Source organism: Schistocerca cancellata, chromosome 5 (genome assembly GCF_023864275.1).
Source record: "Schistocerca cancellata isolate TAMUIC-IGC-003103 chromosome 5, iqSchCanc2.1, whole genome shotgun sequence".
NCBI lineage: Eukaryota > Metazoa > Arthropoda > Insecta > Orthoptera > Acrididae > Schistocerca > Schistocerca cancellata.
This window is the reverse complement of record NC_064630.1, coordinates 366110069-366136380: the sequence shown is the minus strand read 5'-3', so window position 1 is coordinate 366136380 and position 26312 is coordinate 366110069. Positions and strand designations below refer to the sequence as shown.

The 26312-nt window shown below is 40.0% G+C and overlaps 1 protein-coding gene across 2 annotated transcripts in view; it reads left to right on the top strand.

The window, feature by feature from the left end:
* The window catches only part of LOC126187873 (WD repeat-containing protein 37-like), a 126289-nt gene that overhangs the window by 38044 nt on the left and 61933 nt on the right, over positions 1–26312 (top strand). For both annotated transcript variants that reach the window (XM_049929204.1, XM_049929203.1), the window contains exon 3: positions 5007–5077. In XM_049929204.1, coding sequence (XP_049785161.1) covers positions 5007–5077 — 71 coding nt within the window. The remainder of the gene's footprint in view (positions 1–5006; positions 5078–26312) is intronic.

The following is a 26312-nucleotide window of genomic DNA, read 5'->3' as shown; positions in this document are numbered from 1 at the left end:
GTGGATGACCCGCAATGAAGCGGACTAAGTCTTCTCTTGCTGGTGACCGTACGGTGCCAGCAGCCTCTAAGAAGGGCAAGATTGAATACAATGCCGACAGGCATGACCCTAAATCGTTTCCCTCCCTCGTTACACCATGGGAGGAATATAAGGCTACAGAACTGAGGGAGAGCCATATTTGCCTCTGATGAGGACTCCTTTCTACCTTTGAAGTCTCAGTTTTTCATTGAACACCTTGAGGATAAGTTTGGAGAAGTGACAGCTTTGTCAAAGATGCAAAATGGTGCAGTCTTGATTCAGACGGCATCCCCAGCCCAATCCCGAATATTACTCGTCTGTGACAAGCTGGGTGATATTCTTGTTTCCGTCACTCCCCATAAAAGCCTCACAGTGGATTATTTTCCATCGTGATCCCCTCTAGCAGTCTGACGACAAGCTCTGCGCCAATTTAGGACGGCGGGGTGTTAATTTCATCTAGCGCTTTTACAGTTGACCCAAAGACAACAGGGTTGCTACAGATGCCTTCATTTTGGCCTTTGAGGGGTGATTCATTGCCTGAAAATGTCAAGGAGATGGTTTACCGCTATGTCGTTAAACCATATGTCCCTCCCCCTATGCGGTGCTTTAAGTGCTGGAAGTTCGGCCACATTTCTCCCCGCTGCACTTCCAGTGTTGCGTGTCGAGACTGCGAACATCCACTGCACCCAGATACCCCATGTGCACCTCCTCCTACTTGCATCAACTGTGGAGAGCACCACTCCCCCTGCTAGCCAGACTGCCCAGTACTCCATGGAATACGAAACCCTGGACTGGTTGACTTACACAGGGGCTAAGCGTAAATCTGAAAGATTACACCCCCATTCGGCTGATGTCGACATATGCTGCAGCTACGTCGCCATCATCTTCCCAAGTACCAGTGATTCCTCACTCTGTGCCATGAATAGTGGGCCCCACAGGCCACCAGAATACATCCGCCCCCTTGGTGGTAGGGGACTAATCTCCCTCCGTTGCTCCCAAAGCACCTACTTCCGGAGCAACCCCCTCCCCCCCCCCCAAGTGCAGGGGACATCGGTCTCCTTCCCCTCCCCCCCTGCTGGAGAAGCAACAGCCTCCTCCAGCTCCTCTCGTGAGAAAGTGGTCCCTTGAGGCCCTCTCTCCCTAGGTCTCCATTAATTCCACAGTGGACTCTCGTCAGTGGCTCAAGAAGCCAAAAGCTGCTGGACAAAGAGCTTCATGGTCTTCTTCCGGGCCTGAAGCTACTCCAGAGAAGTCCTCCATCAAGCCCCTAAAGAGAAGTGAGAGGGCAAGCAAACAAAGAAGTCTGCTAAGAAAAAGGACCCTCCGGTGGCCCCAACACCACCACTCCCTACCAATTCTGCATTTGAGGATGCAGTGGAGATCTTAGCTTCCCCTGCGGGCCTGGAACTCGCTGATGCCTCATCTACTGTAGAAATGGCTACAAATACTAAATTGGTGGCAGCAGGTGACCCTGAGACATAACCTGCCTCCTTGCATGCTTCATGCCTTCCCAGCCTCATGATAACATCATCCTTCAGTGGAATTTTGCAATTTTTTCCACCACCTGGCTGAGCTGCTGCAACTATTAAGCTTTATACCTGCTTTTTGCATTGCCCTCCAGGAAACCTTGTTCCTGGCAATGCAGACCCCTGCCTTCTGCGGCTATAGGGGATATTACAAGAACCATAGTGACTATAATAGAGTGTCAAGTGGAGTTTGTGTCTACGTCCTGAACAGTATGCAGTGAACCCCCTTCAAAGCCCTCTTGAAATGACTGTCAGGATAAGGACAATACAGGAAATAACTGTCTGCAATGTATATCTTCCTCCAGATGGTGCATTACCCCTGAACCATTGGTTGCACTGATTGATCAACTCCCTAAACCTTTCCTACTTTTGGGAGATTTTAATGCTCATAACCCCTTGTGAGGTGGCATCATGCTTACTGGCCGAGGCAGAGATGTCGAAAATTTACTGTGACAACTTGAACTCCGCCTCTTAAATACAGGTGCCCCCCACACATTTCAGTGTGGCAAATGGCACACTTTCAGCCATTGATGTCTTGGTTTGCAGTCCTGGTCTTCTCCCATCTATCCACTGGAGAGCACATGAAGACCTGTGTGGCAGTGACCACTTCCCCATCTACCTGTCACTGCCCCAGCATCAGGCCCATGGACGCCTGCCCAGACGGGCTTTTAACAAGGCAGACTGGGATGCTTTCACCTCTCCTGTCACCACTGAATCTCCCCCACATGTTAACATCGATGTGATGGTTAAGCAGGTAACTACAATAATCATTTCTGTGGCGGAAAACGTGACCCCTTGTTCTTCAGGGTGTCCAGGGTGAAAGACAGTCCAAAGACTGTCCCTTGGTGGTAACCGGAAGTCACTTATGCAATTAAGGAGCATCGGCAAGCTCTACTGCGGCATAAACAGCACCCTTCCCTGGAGCACATGATAGCCTTTAAACGGTTCCGTGCCCGCATTCGCCAGCTTATCAGAAGATGGAAACAGGAGTGTTGAGAGATACATCTCAACCATTGGGTGCCATACGTCTTCTTTCAAAGTCTGGGCAAAGATCAAACGAGGTTTTGGGTATCAGACCCCAACAGGTGTTCCTGGTGTTAACATAAATGGCATGTTATTTACCGACGCAAATGTGATTGCCGAGCACTTTGCTGGACACTATGCTTGCACCTCTGCATTGGAGAATTACCCTCCAGCCTTTTGCCCTGTCAAATTGTGGATGGAAGGGAAAGTCTTCTTGTTCACTACAAGCCACAGTGAATCCTATAACACCTCACTTAGAGAGTGGGTCCAGTCATTCAGTGGTGTTTGTGTGGACCCCAGGACACATTGGAATCCCAGGCAACGAACTTGTTGACAGGCTGGCCAAACAGGCTACACGTAAACTGCATATGGAGTTTGGCATTCCAATAACTGACCTATGTTCGTTTTTATGCCGCCAGGTTTTTCCGATTTGGTAGACGGGATGGGATAGTCTCAGTACGCACAACAAAGTGCGTGCCATTAAGAAGACTATGAATGTATGCCACTCCTCCATGTGAGCCTCTCACAGGGACTCTGTGGTTCTCTGCCGGCTCCACATTGGCCATGCTTGGGCAACGCACACCTACCTCCTGCGCTGTGAAGATCCGCCATAGTGTTGGTGCAGCGTCCTGTTGACAGTGGCCCATATTCTGGTGCACTGTCCCACTTTGAGTGCCCTACGACAAAATCTTCAGTTACTGAACTTGTTGCTGCTAATTTTATCTGACGCCTCATCGGCTGATTTAGTTTTACGTTTTATTCGTGGGGGTGGGTTTTATCATTTGGTCTAAGTTGTGACGCGTGTCCTTTGTCCCTCTGTGTCCTACATCCTAGAGCTTTTAGGGTGAAGGTTTTAATGTGTTGCCGAGTGGCTGGCTTCTCCTTTTTATTCTCGTCAGCCAGCCATGGTAGTCTGTTTTGTCGTTTTAATCTCTTCTACCTGTTTCTTACATTTCTGTGGTTTTCTTGTCCCCTTTTGTCCATTTAAGTGTTAGTTGCCCTTCCATTGTTCTTGTCGTTTTTCCTTTCCCTCCATTTTGTGTTGTCAGTCACCCTTGTTTTATCCTCACCCTTGTGGCATTGTTTATTTGGAACAAGGGACCAATGACCTAGCAGTTTGGTCCCTTTCCCCCCTTTAAAACCAACCAACGAAAGCTTCACTGTGGTAGAAATTCAAAAATTGTTAGAGGAAACTTGGGTACAGAGAACTGGAATAATTTTGTACATAATATGGAAAAGGGTCTTAAAAAATGCTGAAGTGAGACTAGAAAATTATAGCAAAGTTAATTATGTTTACAGATAATTACAGTAACTCATCCATAGAACAGTTAATTACATGGTCAGGGAAAGAAGAGACACCCACAGAGTGGCATTCACACTTTGCCATAAATTGTGATTTTTCAGTGTTTGTGATCATGATTTGTTACCATATTTTGCGTGACTGACTTCTGTTGCCGTTCCAAAACAATTGTAATCTCATTACTGAGAAATGCCCTCCTGCATAAGCACAAGATACTAAATGCACACTACAGTGATTTGTAAGTATTTAAACACTTATTGTTAATGTAACAGATTTATTGTCATAGTCACATAAAGGATTTACATAAACTTGAGCATCCCTTTTATACCGGTGGTGCCTCTTAATTGTGAATCATACTGTTACATTTATTAAGACTTGCAAATAATAGTGTGTTTCTTAAGTGATAAACTTATTATGACCATGAAAAGTGAACTCGGTATTTCACATTAACAGGGTGTGTGTGAAGGTAGTCATTATGGAGCCATACAATTATTTCTGGAGCAGCCATACTTCATGCATACACAATGGCCAACTGGCAACAAAGCCCCCTTCCATTCTCAGCTATGTTTTGCTCTCAATCAGTTTGTTGTTGTGATCCGGGTAATAAATGAATGCAAGCAATTTGCCATAGAGGCTATACAAAGAATTATTGCACTGAATTTAAAAGTTCATATTTTCTGAACGTCGTCATTGTACTGTAACTGAATCATGTCTGCTCCCTGTACTAAATGTGCCTCACATACACTTTGTCCATTGTTTAATTTGGTTGGAATCCCTCTTACTGTACTCTTAATTTCCTTCATTACCAGAAATTATTTCACAGCAGAGGGGGGGACAGTGTTTTGTTTGCTGAATAGCCTCTGCAGAATGGTAATGGTAACTTGTTTACCATTCAGGAAATTTGGATATTTATATCTTTTACCAGTGTATGGAGCACCCTTACTGATAAAACTGCTCTTTATAATTCAACTTTTGTCACTATTTAATGCCAGTAAATGGCGTCTTCTTACTGATACCAAACTATTGTTGCTTTTCCTACAGCCCCGTTAGTACTTTCCCTTGTAGTTTGCTTGTTTTTTGTCTTACTATTACTCTGTTGTCTAAATGCATACCTCCATAGTATTTTTTCACTTTTACAGATCAAGACTGCATGATCTGTTCAACCAGATAGAGAAAGAATTTGAAGCACTTTACACAGAGAATTTAAATTGTGAGTATATGCTTTTTCACTGCTGTGTGTTACATTTAAGTTGATTATGAGACATACTGTTCTCGTATCATATTACTATTTAATATATGTGTTGCCTGTAACAATTTTATTGACTACCACCCAAAAATCGTCCAAATCATATTTTAGCTTGTATGCATTAGTACAGATAAAGACAGAAAATGTTTATTTTATTGACCAGATAAAATTAAGTGCAGTCTCTGACTGGAAAATCAGCTATAAAGAACAACAGAAATTATGTGACTGCAGATACAATAATATTATGAATTGTGTACTGAGAATGGAAAAATCGGAAAAAAATGAATGTCACATTGGTATAATACATTTAAAAGTGTAAGATAAACTTTGCAATCACTGGCAACGAGTTTAGAAAAAAATGTGTAACTCCTCATGAAGACTATAAACTGATGAACCAAATATTATGACTACTGCCCACCACAAGGTTGTAGGCTGCCTGGTGGTGCTGAGGGCATGTGATATGTTAACAGAAGTATATGAGTGGAACGGAGACAAATTGGGAATCATTCTAGCAATAAGTGGTGCAAATGGGGGAAATCCGTCGATTTGAAACGACTTTGACAAAAGCCAGATTGTTGTATCCCTGTGCCTGGGAGTGAGCAACTCGGAAGAAGCAAGCTGGCTGGCTGTTGGCGTGCTACTGCCGTTAGTTTGTATGGAAAGTGGTTGGTGAATGCTGAAACCACGAGTAGGCGACAAGAAGTTGGTTATCCATACTTCATCACTGAACATAGGGATCGGAGGCTTGCCTGTGCTCTAAAGCAGGATAGGCAGCAATCTGTTGCAGATCTGATGACAGAGTACAGTACTGGCACAGGCACAAGTGTTTTGGAACACGCCGTTCAGTGGACAGTATGCGGATCAGTGGAATCATGTTGCCTAGTCAGACAATTCTCATTTATTGTTAAACAAGGTCGATTGTCGTGTCTAAATATGCTTCATGTAGGCAAACAGCTGCTCGAAACATTCAGCATGTTGCTGGGAGACATTCACCAGGGCTTTGATGGAACCTGTGGTAGTAATTGAAGACCCCATGACAGCTGTGTACTATGTGAACATTATTAGCGACCACCTGTAACTCCATTATATTTGACGTCTTCCTCAACAGTGATGGCATCTTCCAGGAGGGTAACTGCCCCCCAAGGCGAGAATCGTGCTGCAATGGTTTGAGGAGCATGATAGTGAACTCAAGTTGATGCCTTGGCCATCAAATTCAACTTATTTGAATCCAGTGAAACCCAAGTGGCATACTGTCCGGTGCCAGCTTTGTGCCCACAAACCAACCATCCATAAATTACGGAATGTGTGACCTATGCTTAGACATCTGGTGCCACAAACCTCTGGAAACTTATCAAGTACTTGTCAAATCTATGGCATGCAGAATCTCTATAGAATTATGTTCTAGAAGTGGACCAGCACACTTTTAAGTAGGTGGTCATAATGTTTTGGCTCACCAGTGTATGGATTTGCATACGGTGTGTATAGAGGTGAATGAGCAAAATTCAGAAGACTGATGCCATTGGTCACTTTCTGCTACGGATACTGGCAAGAAAAATAGTGTAAATTTCTGGACTACATATGTTTAATTGTTTTGAGGACAAGAGGCCCCACATCTCTCCAACAACTGAGTTTACATGGTGAGTGTACAACCCACCTGAACAAGTGTATTGATGCAATATAAGAGGAAGGGGGTAATTTTAGCTGTATTTGTAATTTTCAGTAAGCTAGCTGCCAGTCATATACAACCATAAGCTCTGAGTGCATATCAGCAACCCATTATTTGGCACAATAGTGGAATATTGTATATTACAAGGAATCGGGATCTTTGATTAAACCTCAAGATTTGTTGTACTCTAATTGTGTAGGTGACATTTGATGAAAACCTGTGTATAGTGTGCAATGGTTGGTGAACCTGTCATACCTGGATCATATTGAGCCCAAGTTGACTTTTAATTTTGTAGCTGATTTGGCAAAAATGGTTTTTAGCTGTTGTTTACAAAATGGTTTATATTTCTTCTTCTTAAAATACTCCAGTCAGTGTACAGTTCCACCCTCTTTACTAAGAGGGTACTAGATAGACTTCCTAGAGCAAAAGCTCTTTGAAGAACTACTGTTTGTCCATGATAAGTAGAATATTCATGTGGTGATTGCCTCAGGAATGGCAGGTGGTGTGCCTTACACCCCCCCCCCCCCCCTCTCCCCCTCCCAATTGAACTTCAAAGGAGAGAGGACTGGTTACAGGAAGGCAGTGAAGACTGCTTGCCACAACCCTGGCACCATTACCGTTAACAATGTGCACAGTGATACTTCTGGCATCACTAGTAAAATTGTCAAATTATCATGGACAAAGAGTAATAACTGTAACAGGATGTGTGTCAGTGTGTTTCTGATGCTAAACAGTTATACTATTTTATATTAAGAAAAGTTTACTCTGTGGTAGAGGAATGCTGGAATGAGTGAAGTGATGTTTAATTTCAGTAATGAAATTTTCTGCTTTGGAAATTAGAGAGTAAACCTGCATAAGCTTAAAGAACAGTGGGTGGAAGAAGATTTGTGTTGATGTAACAATGATGAACTAGAAAAATTGGTTACTTTTACACTTAAATTTGGTTCCCCAGTATTACTAGAATTCCCCAACAGCTCATCTTTTACTCTCCAGTGAATGAAATGGCTTCAGTATCAATGATGTGGATGTATTACCATATATCCAAAGGCCCCACATGAAACAGCAATGACATCTTTGGTAACACAAATGTATGTAAATTGCTTTGGGAATCGTGCTGCTTGGAGCAAAGACAGGATATTATTTTCTGAGGAGAAAAAATCCTGAAAAATAAAGATCATAAAAGTGACTGTCATAATCCCAAAACAGAGAAAGCTATCGGGCTCAGAAATAACTGCAGTATATAAATTAATGTTTTGCGTTGGGTGGAAAATCCCAGCTTAAATCAGCACTAACTTCTTTACGGCACTTGAAAAAGGTAGCTCTAAACACACACACACACACACACACACACACACACACACACACACACACACGGACAGACGGAAAGAGATGTTGTGTGTTGTCTCACTTTTAAAGACAGTTATTTCCACAATCAAATACGGGGGAGGATCGGAATGTAACGCACAATAATTTTTTCTCCCCTGGTATTGCAGCTTGAATGTTGAAATTTCACAATGATATAGTTTGAAGTTTGTGCTACAGAGTATATTTTGTTGTCATGTGCTGCTCTAGAGAGAGAAGTGTGAACTATGAAACAAACATGGCACACATGTTATGTTGTCAACTTGTGAAGAGCACCAAAGTGTAGTTCGATATCTGCCAGCCGAACATAAACTGAGTGAAATTCACTGGGGCTTGTATGGGGCGACCTTATGGACCATAGTAATGTCTCCAGGTGGTGTGCACATTCTTCCAGGAGGGTAGTGTGAACATTAGTGATTCACCATGCTCTGGGTGGCCGGTAACAGCTGCAACCACGCAGAATGTCGGAGCCATTGGAGCAGCTATTTGTTTGGTCCCATGAAGAAATTGCTGCCTGACCATCTCTTTGTGACAGATGCAGAAGTGAAATCAGCAGTCTTCGGATTGCTATACTCCAACGAAATGGACTTCGGCAAACAGGCTTATTGAACCTGGTACCACAAAGGGAGAAATGTGTTGAGAGCTTCGGTGACTAAGTAGGAAAGTAGGTAAAAGATGTAAGTTAATTTGTGATTTTTATTTATTTATTTATTTGTTTTGTACATATTAAACATTTTGGTAATAAAATCATTGTGCGGTACTTTCTGATCTTTCCTCGTTAAAATGTTGAAAAAGAGGAGGAAGAAAATGCCCAAAAGAAAGTCAACATAGCCATTAGAGCACATGCCATTGGTATTATCTGATGAGATGGAAATTGACCTGACCATAGAAAACATAAAGGTTGGCATCTGCCTGACAAAACTTATAGTCTGCCAACCAAATTGTCTCCCACCCTGCCCCTTTACAAATTTCTCCCCCACCCGCCACCCCCCAAGCTGCCTTAATTGTAAAGTGATTACCTTATTCCAGTGGGTAATTAATGAGTTAGGATGCCTATGGAGAAACTAGGTATTTGCAGGAGGGAAGACCGTTGGGCTTGATTCATTTTAAAAATTGTCAATAAGATGCTATATTCTTCACAGAAATTATGATATCGTTGGGACGAGAGCCATCTTCATGTCAATATATATCATTTTCTGTTACCAACAAAAGCTATTATAGCCATTCCTGAATGAAATTGGTCCGCTGTTAGTGTGTTCTTGTTGTTGTTGTTTATTTCAAAAATGATATGCAGCTCTCCACAAAACTTTATCCTGTATAAGCCTTTTCATCTCTGCATAACTACTGCAACCTACATTAATTTGAACCTGGTTACTGTAGTCAAGCTTTTGTCTCTTTCTACAATCTATACCTCCCATGTTGTTCTCCAGTACCAAGTTTATGATTCCACAGTCTCAAGATGTGACCTATTAGCTTTGTTTGGTCAAGTTGTCCCATGCATTTCTTCTCTTCTCAGTTGATTTCAGTACCTCCTTATTAGTTACCTGATATCTACACATTTCATCTTCAGCATTCTTGTATAGCACTACATTTCAAGTCTGAACTATGTGTGTTAAATAGAACAGACACTAATATCCTGCCATTAGGCTGTAACCGTCGTCTGCTCTTGTATACTTAAAATTTAACAAAAAACATCAGCTGTTAGGTATAAACCACATGCCGATACCATTTTTTACTCCAGTTTCAATGGTACCAGATCTGAAATTACTGCTGGTCCTCCTGGTATATCCTGTGTTAACGTAGGGGTTGTAGACAGTTCTCAAAACAGTATAAACAACACTACTTTGAGTAGAAAATAATTTAGTTACAACCGCTATTTGGAACACATTTGACACAGTTATCATTTTTTAATTGTGGGAATATGGAAAGGCTCATTAAGTACCAAGAAGAGAGGAACAAAACTGCAATATTTGGGCTATAAGCCATAACAGGAAAACATACCATATTTTACGAACTGTAAGACTCACTTTATTTTTCAAAAAATTGCCTCTAAAATTCAGGTGCATCTTATACTCGAAATTAATATAAAAACGTCTAGTGTTTGATTTAAAGTTCCCACCAGTCTTAAATATGGGCATATATTCGGTATTGTGAGAAATCTATATCTATCTGGCAACATTGGAGTCAACTGGCAGCAGCAGTGCAGCGATGTTCAGTTTGTTAGAAATATTCAGTAAAAGGTACAATTTGGAAACGTTACTTCACACTTGTGTTGTTAATTCTCCCAGCAGTATTACATAGGAAAGTGGTACATGTATAGACAACATCTTTGTAGGTGAACATTTAATTATTGATATAAATGTTTATGTAACAGTGAATGGCCTTTCTGACCATAGTGCACAGCTATTCACATTAAATAACCTAGCAGATTGCAAAGAAATGGGTGTTTGGAAAGAAATTTGAATAATTAATCACTAAACATCAGAAAGTTTGATGTCAATCATACAGGTAGCTGAAAGGAAGGATGGCAGTTCCAAATTAAATGTGTTTATAGATGAGCTTCGTTCAGTCTTTAACATTTCCTCCTCTCACCATCCCCACCCACACCAAAAACTTACAAAAACCTAGAACTGGGTACGTGCTGCAAAAAATAAGGGGCTGTCCTAAGGAGAGTGATTAAGAAACACATCCTGAATATAATACCTGAAATTAATCATTAAGATAGTAAAATGAAATCTGTGGGCAATAATTAAAGGACAAAATGGGTAATAGTTGAGAAATGACAGGGCTTTTTTATAGAAGAAAACAGTCAAATCAATAAATGTTACCATGCAGGTAGCCAATGTATGTAATAATTGTGTCCTTGAAATAGCTCGGATGGTTGGCATTGACATTGTGGAATAAAATAATGGAATACATACAAAATGTAACACAAAGTATATACAGAAAATTCACAATTACTTCAATACAAATAAAACAGTTTCTTCGTCAGTCACTTTTTTATTTTCAGAATGAGATTTTCACTCTGCAGTGGAGTGTACACTGATATGAAACTTCCTTGCAGATTAAAACTGTGTGCCGGACTGAGACTCAAACTCGGGACCTTTGCATTTCGCGGGCAAGTGCTCTACCATCTGAGTTGTGAGGACGGGGTGTGAGTCGTTGTGAGGACAGGGCGTGAGTCGTGCTTGGGTAGCTCAGATGGTAGAGCACTTGCCCGCGAAAGGCAAAGGTCCCGAGTTTGAGTCTCGGTCCGGCACACAGTTTTAATCTGCCAGGAAGTTTCACTTTTTTATTTTGCCACTATGCATTTCGATGATTCGCACCATCATCTCCAGGTGGAGATATGTTTATTTACATGGCTGTTGTTGGTGAAGAGTACAGACATCTTTTCATTCACAGACCGAGAACAATGTAAGTTATTGTGCATCTTTTGCTGATGATAAAAATTGTTGATTTAGAAAAGGCACTTTAGAGGTTAAAAAACAAGAATTTCTGACAGGGAATTATACTCACAGAGACATTAGAGTTGTAAAATGTCTGCATACTGTTGCCTGATGTACGTCCTCTCCTCTCACACGGTGTTCGAAAAAAAAACTCCCTAGTTTTGATATGTCCTGGAATCTTTTCAAAGTGACTTGCACTATTATAGTTTGTGGTGTTTGATTCATCAACTCTCAAAGTTTGGCTCCCCTGCAGTTGCCACGTCGCTTGATCTTTAGATGGCACCAGTGCTGTTTTTTCCTCTTTTCCCTCAAAGTCCAAGCATGCGTGCAGCGCAGAGCAACTCAGCAACAATTTGTACTCCCCATCAGAAAGCATAGTGTGTTATTTGGCTTGTGAAAACTGAGTCAGTTATAACAGTGCACCACAGTTTTAGATGTCAGTGTGGTGGTGAACCATCTACAGCAAAACTACTTCTGAAGGTGAATAGGCAGGGCTGGCCCACTGCCTTGCCCATCACAAAGCCCAGACTTAACGCCACTGGACTTTTTCTTTTATGGGCACATAAAAAATTGTGTGTACAGTGAAAAGATCAGCCACATCAGTCATTAACTTGTTACAGGTATGTTTCTGTACATTGGATACAGTTAAAAGATTAAATGGTTTCTACAGAAATATGGTTTCCTTTTTTAAGTATACGAATGGCTGCACCAGAATACTGACATGTGAAAAACTCTGCTAGTATATTAGGTGCTATATACAGGATGATGTACGAAGATATGCAAATATTGTAATATGTTATTCTACAAGTAAAACTAAAGAGAAATGTTCATATAAACATAGGTCCCAAATGTTTAGTTATGGAGATATGGCTAATAAAAGGTTTTGTCCGAAATTTAGCAACTTCGTTATGGTGAAGCCGTTGCAAAACTGTACGAGGCTAAAGTAAAGCACGATTTCCAATTATTTTGTTGTTGTTGATCTGGTGGTGAAACCAATAAAACATTTCCCTTATGTATATCTGCAGTAGTTTTCCAGAACATCCAGAGAAGGAAAGACGTAATTTCGTAATTTTTTTAATTTATTAACTACTTGGCACAATTTGTTTTTTAAATTCCAGACAATTACACAAAGTTTTCAACAGAAGTCGTAGAGAATTTAATTTTGGAAAAATGATGGTTATAACGTTAATGGAAACTGTATGAATGAATGTGTCAGATAATCTGCTTTTATTAATACCATAGTACAACTTAAACTGGAAAAAAGAAAGCTCAGTGTTAACGAAGTTGTACAGTGTACATACAGTTTCACAATACATTCAAAATAAATGTTCAAAAATGTCTCCACCGAGTACAGTACATTTAGCCGCACATATATTAACAGATTCTGTTGCTCGTTTCAGTTTCACAGGGTTGTTCTTAATTTTGTCTATCGCATTCATAATGCGAGCAAGTAATGCCTCACATGTATTGACTTTGTCCTCATAAACTATACTCAAAAATCCATTGGTGTTAAATTGGTTGATCAGGGTGGCTACAGACCTGTAGCACCATGACCAATCCATGTAAGGGGAAAATGTTCATTTAAATGTGCAGTAACAGTGTTGGTGAAATGTTGAGGCACGCCGTCATGTTGAAAATACATTTGCAATCACGTAGCAAGTGGAACATCTCCAATCAAGCGGGGCATTTCTTCTTGAAGGAATTGTAAGTACGTCTTACCAGTTAGACATTCTGGGAAAATGAATGGTTCAGTAAAGTGGGCCTTGATTATACCACACCACCAGTTTATGCTAAATCGCTACTGGAAATTACCTTGCACTATTGCATGTGAGTTCGCTTCAGACCATACGTAATCGTTATGTATATTGTTTATACCATCTCAAGTAAACTGTGCCTCATCAGTAAATAAAATATATTTGTGTAACCACTGACTAGTATTTAACTAGTTGCACAACTCCAAGTGAAGGGCAGGTTCTCACAGATGTAATGATGCACTTTTTGTTTATAATAAGGATGCAGATTATTGTACTTCAGTGTACACCATACCTTAGATTGGGAAATGCCTAATTGTTGAGAGATACGTTGTTTACTGGTACCAGGGCTGTGTTGAACAGCATCCATAACACCCTCATCATCGTGTAGTGGTTCGCCTACTTTGTTAATTTCTTCATTTGTTGTCCTTGGTGTCGACTTACTGCGTTACTACACTGGCTGAAAAATTGGTTGTGGAAGTACGACACAGACTACTTTAAATAATGTAGCCGACTGGTGCACAGTTGCGTTTCACCATAATTTAATTTCACTGTTCACAATCCCCCAATATTACACAGTTATATGGCCAGTGCATTATTTTTTAACTTTCGATAAGCCCCATTAATAGTTAGCTGGCGAACATCCACATACTGCTACAATAGTTTCCTGTTGAACGTCAACGAGCAGTAAAACATAACCACAAAGTTCAGTTCTTGATGAAGAGAAAGGTATGTATCGTGTAGACACTGTCACTGTTTTAACACACGGCCTTAATTGCGTAACACCTATTACACTGTTAATTTGATGCATTGCCGTAGTTCCAACCAACACAGGTTCCTCATCTGAAACTCGACCGTGGACTGACTGTCTCATGACCAAAAATCAGGCCCTTATATATCATCACAATAATGGGTACTGAAACTTCACATTGTTTGATGTTTAATTTACAGAAATAACAATTAAAATGTAACTCATTAAATTAACTGCATACATAAAAAAATTCTGTCTTTTTAACAGTTTCTCCTACTACAAGATTTATGCCAAATTATTTGTTTAAATCATGAAATTAACAAATATCATTACACAAACAATGCTTTTGATAAAACTGTTAATTACTTAGGAATTAATTAAGGGCTGGCTTTCCTAACATGTTTTTGAATAGAGCCAAATAAATACTTGAAAAATTGCTAGTAGTTGTTCCTCCAAGTGTTCATAATTAGTACAGAATTTATATTTGTTTGTACGTCAGCAATAGAATTTAAGTTAAGAAACAGTCACCGATTTCACCCTATAATGAAAGATACTAACTAGGAATAGTCGAAATAAATTAGAAAATCAATTACATACATAAAACTAAGCACAAAATTAGATCTGGTGTTAAATTCTGTAAAACTGAGTGCCAACCTTTCTCTAGTATGAAAATACAGATTATACTCACTTATGTTAACAGTTATTAGTTCAAAAAGGAAAAAACAAATTTAAGTAGGCAGATGGCAAATTATAAATAAAAATATCCAAACTTGCTTCGTCAGATCACCCCCTCATTGGATTGACCAGATAGATACTGCAAATAGCTAACTGGGCGATTCAATGACAAAAAGTAATGCCAGAAATTAGGTTTAAAATCTACAAAAAAAAAAAAAAACCATAAGAATGCCTATCAAAAACTACAGGACTTATATTTTTTCAAATTTATACTTAATACTAACTGGACATATGAAAATCCCCATACAAAATACACTCCTGGAAATTGAAATAAGAACACCGTGAATTCATTGTCCCAGGAAGGGGAAACTTTATTGACACACTCCTGGGGTCAGATACATCACATGATCACACTGACAGAACCACAGGCACATAGACACAGGCAACAGAGCATGCACAATGTCGGCACTAGTACAGTGTATATCCACCTTTCGCAGCAATGCAGGCTGCTATTCTCCCATGGAGACGATCGTAGAGATGCTGGATGTAGTCCTGTGGAACGGCTTGCCATGCCATTTCCACCTGGCGCCTCAGTTGGACCAGCGTTCGTGCTGGACGTGCAGACCGCGTGAGACGACGCTTCATCCAGTCCCAAACATGCTCAATGGGGGACAGATCCGGAGATCTTGTTGGCCAGGGTAGTTGACTTACACCTTCTAGAGCACGTTGGGTGGCACGGGATACATGCGGACGTGCATTGTCCTGTTGGAACAGCAAGTTCCCTTGCCGGTGTAGGAATGGTAGAACGGTGGGTTCGATGACGGTTTGGATGTACCGTGCACTATTCAGTGTCCCCTCGACGATCACCAGTGGTGTACGGCCAGTGTAGGAGATCGCTCCCCACACCATGATGCCGGGTGTTGGCCCTGTGTGCCTCGGTCGTATGCAGTCCTGATTGTGGCGCTCACCTGCAGGGTGCCAAACACGCATACAACCATCATTGGCACCAAGGCAGAAGCGACTCTCATCGCTGAAGACGACACGTCTCCATTCGTCCCTCCATTCACGCCTGTCGCGACACCACTGGAGGCGGGCTGCACGATGTTGGGGCGTGAGCGGAAGACGGCCTAACGGTGTGCGGGACCGTAGCCCAGCTTCGTGGAGACGGTTGCGAATGGTCCTCGCCGATACCCCAGGAGCAATAGTGTCCCTAATTTGCTGGGAAGCGGCGGTGCGGTCCCCTACGGCACTGCGTAGGATCCCACGGTCTTGGCGTGCATCCGTGCATCACTGCGGTCCGGTCCCAGGTCGACGGGCACGTGCACCTTCCGCCGACCACTGGCGACAACATCGATGTACTGTGGAGACCTCACGCCCCACGTGTTGAGCAATTCGGCGGTACGTCCACCCGGCCTCCCGCATGCCCACTATACGCCCTCGCTCAAAGTCCGTCAACTGCAAATACGGTTCACGTCCACGCTGTCGCGGCATGCTACCAGTGTTAAAGACTGCGATGGAGCTCCGTATGCCACGGTAAACTGGCTGACACTGACGGCGGCGGTGCACAAATGCTGCGCAGCTAGCGCCATTCGACGGCCAACACCGCGGTTCCTGGTGTGTCCGCTGTGCCGTGCGTGTGATCATTGCTTGTACAGCCCTCTCGCAGTGTCCGGAGCAAGTATGGTGGGTCTGACACACCGGTGTCAATGTGTTCTTTTTTCCATTTCCAGGAGTGTATTTACATACAGTGTATTGCAATATCCACAAGTTATACTTTTAACAAAAATTTAGACATCTTCATCATAAGAGATATCCTTTCTGGGTAAGCGAAGATTACATTTAAAGATACATATCATTTGATAAATGTCCTGTCTTGCACAACAAAAAATTAATCCTCATGGGTAGTAAAGAAGTTAAATTACACTGCACATTGCAGTTTATGTTTAGACAAAAAATTTCACTTGCTCAATGTTTATTAATTTTTCACAATCGTTTTCACTTTTTCAATGAGCTTTTACACATTTTCTTACCAAGATGTCCATACCTTCAACTGGGCCAAGTGGCAGTCCGTAAGGAAATACACTGCTATCAGTTTCCTTGGAGGTGGTTCTCCTCCGCCACAGTATATGAAAAAATGATACAAAATGCCCTACTTTAGTACACTTACTTTTACTTCTAATTAAAGTCTAAAAAAATATGTTTAACACTAATGGCAAATGATAGTCATTACACCATAAATAAGTACATTACATAGTTCTCATAACATTACAATAATTAGCACTAAAATTGACTGTAGTATGAAAGGTGGTGACTACAAAACATTTTAAAATCAAGTACACATTACACTAGAAAACATTACTGTAAGTGATAACTGTCTGAAACTGGTTAAACTTTGAGGGACTTTTGTTTCTTTCCCACTTGCAAAATATGAAAATCTCAAGATGTGCAGTAGCGTAGATTTACTAATCATTACATTATGAAAAAAGAATAGTCACCATTACACAACTTAATTACTATTCAAATCAAAATTAAGGGGATGGAAGGTGTACCAAATCATGGCTGCATTTCTCTACTCAGCTCTGAGCACTACTCCCATTCAACCAGAAAACTACATCCTTACAAAATGTTACCAAATAGTTGACCTGTCAGAAATATTCACATCAGGGCACCACAGTTATCAGTTAATCAGCAAAATTACTTTTCTTCATCCCAGTATTACCACTTTAAGTTCATAATTCCTCAGAACAAATAGAAGTTTTCAGATAACATACAGATCCAATGATGCAGCATTATATGACTTGTAAATATTGCTCTTTCTGTTAGTCTCTCACTCCAGCTGCAGTGTCACGAATTACACGATACAAACAGTACCCAATGTTGCCTAGTTCACTGTTAGATCATCAATACAGTTAGACACACATTTGTGTGTGTACAGTTATCTTTTGCATTAATCATGTCTGTCAGCTCCATTATTTCACTTAAGTTTCTTACCTTGTAAACCAGTGGAGTGCATTCTCAAAAAATATCTCTACTGCAGAGACAGGCTCCCTAACCATTAAGACCCTAACATTATTCATTATTTTCTTGTTTCATTATCTAATAAATAAACACCCACCCTGCTTATCTAATGCAAAACTAACTCTGCTGTAAAACACTCCACAGTAACAGAGCCTTATGCTAAGGCAAACTTAACTCTCATTACTGATCAGACAAAATTATCACTCAGAAAATTTATTATTTCACTGTATTCTAGCCTGAAGGGCGGTATACATACAAGTATTGCTAATATATTCCACACACATTACTCCAGGCAACTATATTTAAAATTCGTAAATCCTTAATGTTAGAAAAGGCTGTACCATGACATAGATAGTTATCTCATATACTGATTGCATTGAACACAAAAACTTCTATTATACCATAATTCATATTAAGATCTCATATTTAAGATGATTTTTACTGCATATTGCCCTGCTGCTGCTGCACTAAATTATACTAACTTCACACATGAGCTGATTACTTTAGATGTTAATTATCCTTCACATATGCTGACACCTTTCATTTTCTGTTTAACTTATATTTTTTGTTTGACAAATTATTTAACTGTGATACCAATTTGTTTTCTTCCATCCTCTGATGATTCTGTTACTTATAACCAACACAACATAATATAATATATACACAGATAAACTGGAGAAACTTTTTCTACAGTATTTCTATACTTTTAAGTATCCTACTGCACAAAATTACATGAAAGTCGAAGATAGAATAGCTTTGATTTACTTATGATCTACAGATAGCATAGGAGAAGAGTTTGACTGCCTCTAGAAACATGAAAAATGAGACAGACAGCTGGTGTAAGCATTATCACCACATAATGAATCCAACACAGAATGTTGAACCTCTTACTTGCTAATTGCACAAGGAATTAGTCCCAAATATTACATCAATGCTGAGATTTTGAATCGCCAAAAAAATTGTATTTCTACAGCTGTCCTGCCAATTCTACATTTAATAGTATCTCTTTCACACTCTTTGGCAGCTTACCAGTAGCACCACTAATTTTTGTTCCAGACACATGCATCACCAATATACCCTTTGTGCTCTGAATAGATTCAAAAAATGCGTGTGAAATGTCATTCAAATCGCTACCACTGTCCAATAAACACTTTACATGTATACCTTGTACACTTGCTGTTATTACTGGTTGACACACTTCCTTTCCATGTGATCTTCATACAACAAATCGTCATTAACCCTTTCCCTGGAAAAACTATTATCCTGCTTGTCATAATGATTATCAGACCCACTGTCACTTTCTCTATGCTTTAGATTTTGTAGCTCTTCCATGTTTATCTCAGTTTCAGTCAATTTTGAATACACATTTCCATTTAATTTTTCCAGTTTTTCTTCTACAACTACCGCAGACTTGGTTTCTACCTCTGTTTCTAAATCATTTCTAATGTGATCGATTTGGTTCTGAAGTGTAACTCTATTTTCACCACATAGTTTCTCAAAAACCTCCACCTTCGTACTATTGTCATCACAAAGTTTCTCTCTCTCTCTCTTGTACACATTTATTACTCAATGTTAATTTCTACATCTACATCTACATCTACATCTACATTTATACTCCGCAAGCCACCCAACGGTGTGTGGCGGAGGGCACTTTACGTGCCACTGTCATTATCTCCCTTTCCTGTTCCAGTCGCGTATGGTTCGCGGGAAGAACGACTGTCTGAAAGCCTCTGTGCGCGCTCTAATCTCTCTAATTTTACATTCGTGATCTCCTCGGGAGGTATAAGTAGGGGGAAGCAATATATTCGATACCTCATCCAGAAACGCACCCTCTCGAAACCTGGCGAGCAAGCTACACCGCGATGCAGAGCGCCTCTCTTGCAGAGTCTGCCACTTGAGTTTGTTAAACATCTCCGTAACGCTATCACGGTTACCAAATAACCCTGTGACGAAACGCGCCGCTCTTCTTTGGATCTTCTCTATCTCCTCCGTCAACCCGATCTGGTACGGATCCCACACTGATGAGCAATACTCAAGTATAGGTCGAACGAGTGTTTTGTAAGCCACCTCCTTTGTTGATGGACTACATTTTCTAAGGACTCTCCCAATGAATCTCAACCTGGTACCCGCCTTACCAACAATTAATTTTATATGATCATTCCACTTCAAATCGTTCCGCACGCATACTCCCAGATATTTTACAGAAGTAACTGCTACCAGTGTTTGTTCCGCTATCATATAATCATACAATAAAGGATCCTTCTTTCTATGTATTCGCAACACATTACATTTGTCTATGTTAAGGGTCAGTTGCCACTCCCTGCACCAAGTGCCTATCCGCTGCAGATCTTCCTGCATTTCGCTACAATTTTCTAATGCTGCAACTTCTCTGTATACTACAGCATCATCCGCGAAAAGCCGCATGGAACTTCCGACACTATCTACTAGGTCATTTATATATATTGTGAAAAGCAATGGTCCCATAACACTCCCCTGTGGCACGCCAGAGGTTACTTTAATGTCTGTAGATGTCTCTCCATTGAGAACAACATGCTGTGTTCTGTTTGCTAAAAACTCTTCAATCCAGCCACACAGCTGTTCTGATATTCCGTAGGCTCTTACTTTGTTTATCAGGCGACAGTGCGGAACTGTATCGAACGCCTTCCGGAAGTCAAGGAAAATGGCATCTACCTGGGAGCCTGTATCTAATATTTTCTGGGTTTCATGAACAAATAATGCGAGTTGGGTTTCACACGATCGCTGTTTCCGGAATCCATGTTGATTCCTACATAGTAGATTCTGAGTTTCCAAAAACGACATGATACTCGAGCAAAAGACATGTTCTAAAATTCTACAACAGATCGACGTCAGAGAGATAGGTCTATAGTTTTGCGCATCTGCTCGACGACCCTTCTTGAAGACTGGGACTACCTGTGCTCTTTTCCAATCATTTGGAACCTTCTGTTCCTCTAGAGACTTGCGGTACACGGCTGTTAGAAGGGGGGCAAGTTCTTTCGCGTACTCTGTGTAGAATCGAATTGGTATCCCGTCAGGTCCAGTGGACTTTCCTCTGTTGAGTGATTCCAGTTGCTTTTCTATTCCTTGGACACTTATTTCAATGTCAGCCATTTTTTCGTTGGTGCGAGGATTTAGAGAAGGAACTGCAGTGCGGTCTTCCTCTGTGAAACAGCTTTGGAAAAAGGTGTTTAGTATTTCAGCTTTACGCTTGTCATCCTCTGTTTCAATGCCATCATCATCCCGGAGTGTCTGGACATGATGTTTCGAGCCACTTACTGATTTAACGTAAGACCAGAACTTCCTAGGATTTTCTGTCAAGTCGGTACCTAGTATTTTACTTTCGAATTCACTGAACGCTTCACGCATAGCCCTCCTTACGCTAACTTTGACATCGTTTAGCTTCTGTTTGTCTGAGAGGTTTTGGCTGCGTTTAAACTTGGAGTGAAGCTCTCTTTGCTTTCGCAGTAGTTTCCTAACTTTGTTGTTGTACCACGGTGGGTTTTTCCCGTCCCTCACAGTTTTGCTCGGCACGTACCTGTCTAAAACGCATTTTACGATTGCCTTGAACTTTTTCCATAAACACTCAACATTGTCAGTGTCAGAACAGAAATTTTCGTTTTGATCTGTTAGGTAGTCTGAAATCTGCCTTCTATTACTCTTGCTAAACAGATAAACCTTCCTCCCTTTTTTTATATTCCTATTAACTTCCATATTCATGGATGCTGCAACGGCCTTATGATCACTGATTCCCTGTTCTGCACTTACAGAGTCGAAAAGTTCGGGTCTGTTTGTTATCAGTAGGTCCAAGATGTTATCTCCACGAGTCGGTTCTCTGTTTAATTGCTCGAGGTAATTTTCGGATAGTGCACTCAGTATAATGTCACTCGATGCTCTGTCCCTACCACCCGTCCTAAACATCTGAGTGTCCCAGTCTATATCTGGTAAATTGAAATCTCCACCTAAGACCATAACATGCTGAGAAAATTTATGTGAAATGTATTTAGTATTTAGTATTATCGCTATTTCTGAAAGATTAATGGTAACTACCTTAATTTCCTTCTTAATTTCTTTCTTCAGTTCATCATTTAAGCTAACCATGTCAGTTCTAATGCCATCAGTTTTGTTTCCACCCTGCTAATGTATTTTTTCATGCTACTAATGTCTTCTTTCAAACTACTTTCCACCCTATTCATGTCGTCTTTCATACTCGTACTACTCAAACAACTCATAATTTGCTTTAACTTTGCTCCCAAATTTTCGTCTGCCATAAACTTTTGCCCTTGCTGACTTTTGTTACTAGGTTCCTCCTCTGTAACCTTTACGATCTCTTGTACTTCAGTACTGTTTTCGTCCATTCTGCTCACCTCACCATACACTGTAGATGGTACTTTTATCATTTCATCTACAATAGGACTTTTGTCCCCATCATTCAAAGTTCCATTCATGTTTGAGTTATAATTGTCATCGTCTACATGACCAGTCACACTTAGGTCCATCTGTTCATTTACCAACTTAACCTCTACAGCATTGTCCTCAGTCTCACTGTCTTCTTCATTAAGGCCACTCATTATGTATCACTTAACACAAAATAGCTTTTGCAATGAATTACCTTGTTTTCTAATCACTCCTCAGCTGCAGCAGCAGCTGCTGCTGCTGCTGCTGCTGCTGCTGCTGTCATCTCGTTCTATCGTCCGCGCAAGTTGTAATTCTCTTGGCAAGACATCTTGTTTACCTCTGGTCAGCTGTGTCCGCCTGCGTTCTGATTGGCTGCTCCTGTACGCACTGGCTACTTCCATATAACCTGCTTGCTGATTGGCTGCTGCACCTTCTTTGTTATGAAACCCCAGCACTAATTGGCTGTATCACCCCTTTCATTTGAAACTGTACTGTAAACCACTCAAGTTCACACTTCACTGTCTAATTTCATGAGTTCTAGCGTATTGTGCCCAAATACATTACTCCTCACCTGGGGCACCACATGTAGCTTCTTCGTTTGTTGCCCTCGGTGTCGACGTACTGCATTGCTACACTGACTGAAAAATAGGTTGTGGAAGTACAACACAGACTACTATAAATAATATAGCTGACCGATGCACAGTTGCATTTCACTGTACTTTAATCTCTCTCTTCACAACATCCCATTATTACACAGTTATATGGACAGTGCTCTGTTGTTCACCTTTCAATAAGCCTCATTAATAATTAGGAGGCGAACATCCACATACTGCTTCAATAGTTTCCTGTTAAACATCAATGAGATTGTTTGATGTTTAATTTACAGAAATAACATTTAAAATGTAACTCATTAAATTAACTGCATACATCAAAAAATTCTGTCTTTTTAACAGTTTCTCCTACTACAAGATTTAGGCCAAATTATTTGTTTAAATCATGAAATTAACAAATACGTTATGCAAACAATACTTTTGTCAAAACTGTTAATTACTGTGGAATTAAGGGCTGGCTTTCCTAACATGTTTTTGAATAGAGCCAAATAAATACTTCAAGATTGCTATTAGTTGTTCCTCCAAATGTTCATAATTGGTACAGAATTTATATTTGTCTATACCTCAGCAGTAGAATTTAGGTTACGAAACAATCACCTATTTCACACTATAGTGAAAGATACCGACTGGGAATGTCAAAATAAATTAGAAAATCAATTACATACATAAAACTAAGCACAAAATTAGATCTGGTGTTATATTCTTTAAAACTGAGGGCCAACATTTTCCTCTATTATGAAAATACAGATTATACTCACGTATGATGGTAGTAATTAGTTCAAAAAGGAAAAAACGAATTTTAGTAGGCAGATGGCAAAACAAGAGGGGGAATTAAAAATATCCCAGCCTGCTTCATCACATTCGTCTTCACGTATCGATTGCTCATTCTGGTTATGAACGCTAGGTAGAGAACCTGTCTCCTGTAACATTTGAAAGATTCTGCTAATGGTTTGTGCATTCGGGATCCCCTGAATGCTTGAAGTACTTTGTCAAAGCTTTTGAAAAAAATTATGAGCCTCTTCACTACTATCATTGAGTAGGTGTTCCCCAAGGTTTTATTTTTCTGTGGATGTAGATTTCTAGTTTTAGATTTCTAGTATTTTGTGTAGAGATATTGTGTATCCTTTGTTCAGTGTATGTAGTATTTCAAGGTTGCTTTCTACATTGTCAAATGTATGTCCTGTATCTTTTTATGTTGGAGGCTATTTCAGATTTGTGTGGTGGATTGTATCAGAAGGCATTGATGTGTTGTTTGAATCTGATGTCGAAGTCACAGCCTGTTTGATGTATGTACTGAGCTGGGCATTTACTACATATGATTTTATTTATACAAGAGGCTGAAAGTTTATCTTTCCTGTTTTTTAAGTTGTGAGCAAGTCTTTGGCATATCTAATTGTTTGTTTGGAATGCAATTCTCATTTTGTGTCACTTGAAGATATTGGCAATTTTTTGGGAGGTTTTATCGAGTAAGGGGTTGTTTGTTGTTAGTTTACTTTCTTGGTTCTTGGTGGGTATTTTGTTCATTTTCATTTTTATTTTCTTAATCGAAATGCTTAGTGGCAAAATAAACAAGTGGCTGATGCAGAAAGTGTTTTATTTGTATTGATCAACATTCGCAGCCCTCATAATGCTGTCCCTTATGGACGAAATATTTATTTGTGTGGCTAGTGAGGCAATGAAAGGTTAGGAATTATAAAAGGTCAAGATTATGAAAACCATTGCTAGTATTGATTTTAACTAGGAATGCAGTAGATTTGGAATCATCTCAAAGTGCATCAAAGTGAAAAGCCCAAAGAATTCATGATCTGGTAACACAGTTAGAAAGATGTTTGAGAAAATATGGCTAGATACTGAAATTGGAGTACTCCAGAAAAAAAAAGACTTGCTAAATAGACAGTTATACAATAGCCATCTAGTACTGACAAATAAGACAAAAGATTTTACCTCAAACTATGTCTGGCACAAAATCAGTGTCAGTGTTAACAAGGAGGTCACTACCATAAACAGAAGCAACAGAAAGCTATCCAAACTCAAAAATGTGCAGTTGATTCAAGATTCAGGAAAGCTACATAAATTCCACAGCAAAGTTACAAACACCACCGACATCGAATTCAGTGTTAAAAGAACTTGACCTATTTGACGATGCTCTGAAATACAACATAGAAAAATCACTTTAAGTTAGATATATCAGAGTTAATAGTAATTACTAAGGATGCAACAGATGCCACGAAATTAGATAGCAACACTAAAACTGCTGTAGCAGAAAAAGTTAAAAACCTGCTCGAGAAAGAAACCACAAGAGAAACTATTAGAAACACTACCATGATTAAAGAAAATAGAGCACTCCACTCATTAAATACTAAACTGAAAAGCCATCAAGCAATTGTCACAAAGGCAGACAAAGGAGATTCAGCAATATTTACAAATGTGTATACTAACATCCACATTCACGATGCTTTAGCTGTTATTAAACAAAACCTAATAAAATAGAAGCAGCTTTCCCCAGCAGAAATCTCAGAATTCATCAGTCTTTGGGAATGGGTATTGAAATATAATTACTTCTCTTTCAGTGGAAAAATCTGCAAACAAACAAATGGGCTAGTTGTGGGTGCCAGATGAAATATTCCTCAACCACCTAGAGCACAAACTTTTCACAAAAAAAGCCAATATGCATTCAAAAAGTTCAGTTCTACAGAAGGTATGTAGAAGATACATTTCTGATCATTGATGGGGAAAACAAAGATAATGTCCAAGGCATGTTACAGTCACATGGTCCAAGGCATCCTCCGAACATTCAAGAAGTTGCACAAGAATGTTAGTCACATGCTAACTTGAAATAAAGGACACCATGAACACCCTGATTTAACTGTCTGCAAACACGATAACACCTATGTCTTCCAAATTTACAGAAAACCAACCACCACAGACATAAATATACATGCTTCTTCTTGCCACCCCAACATACTCAAACTAGCAGCTTATCGCCTAGTGATCCATAGAGCTCTAAAAATTCCACTGAGTGATCACAGCCTCCAGAGTGAAATAAAAATCAGCAAACAAGTAGCTATAGCTAACGGGAATATACCAACACTAATACACAGTTTAGTTAAAAAAATAAAAAAGAAAATGAACAAAATAACCGTCAAGAACCACGAAAGTCACTAACAACGTACATCCCCTTCCGCAGTAACATCTCACAAAATTTCCAATATCTTCAAGTGACACAAAATAAGAATTGCATTCCAAACTAACAATAAGATATGCCAAAGACTTCCTCATAACTTAAAAACCATGCAAGATAAATTTTCATCCTCTGGGACATAGTAAATGCCCGGCTCAGTACATATGCAAACAGGCCATAACTTCCACACAAGATTCAAAGAACATATAAACACAATCTCATACAATACACCACACACATCTGCAATAGCCTCCCACATAAAAGGTACAGGACATCCATTTGACTATGTGGAAAGCAACCTTGAAATACTACATACACTGAAAGG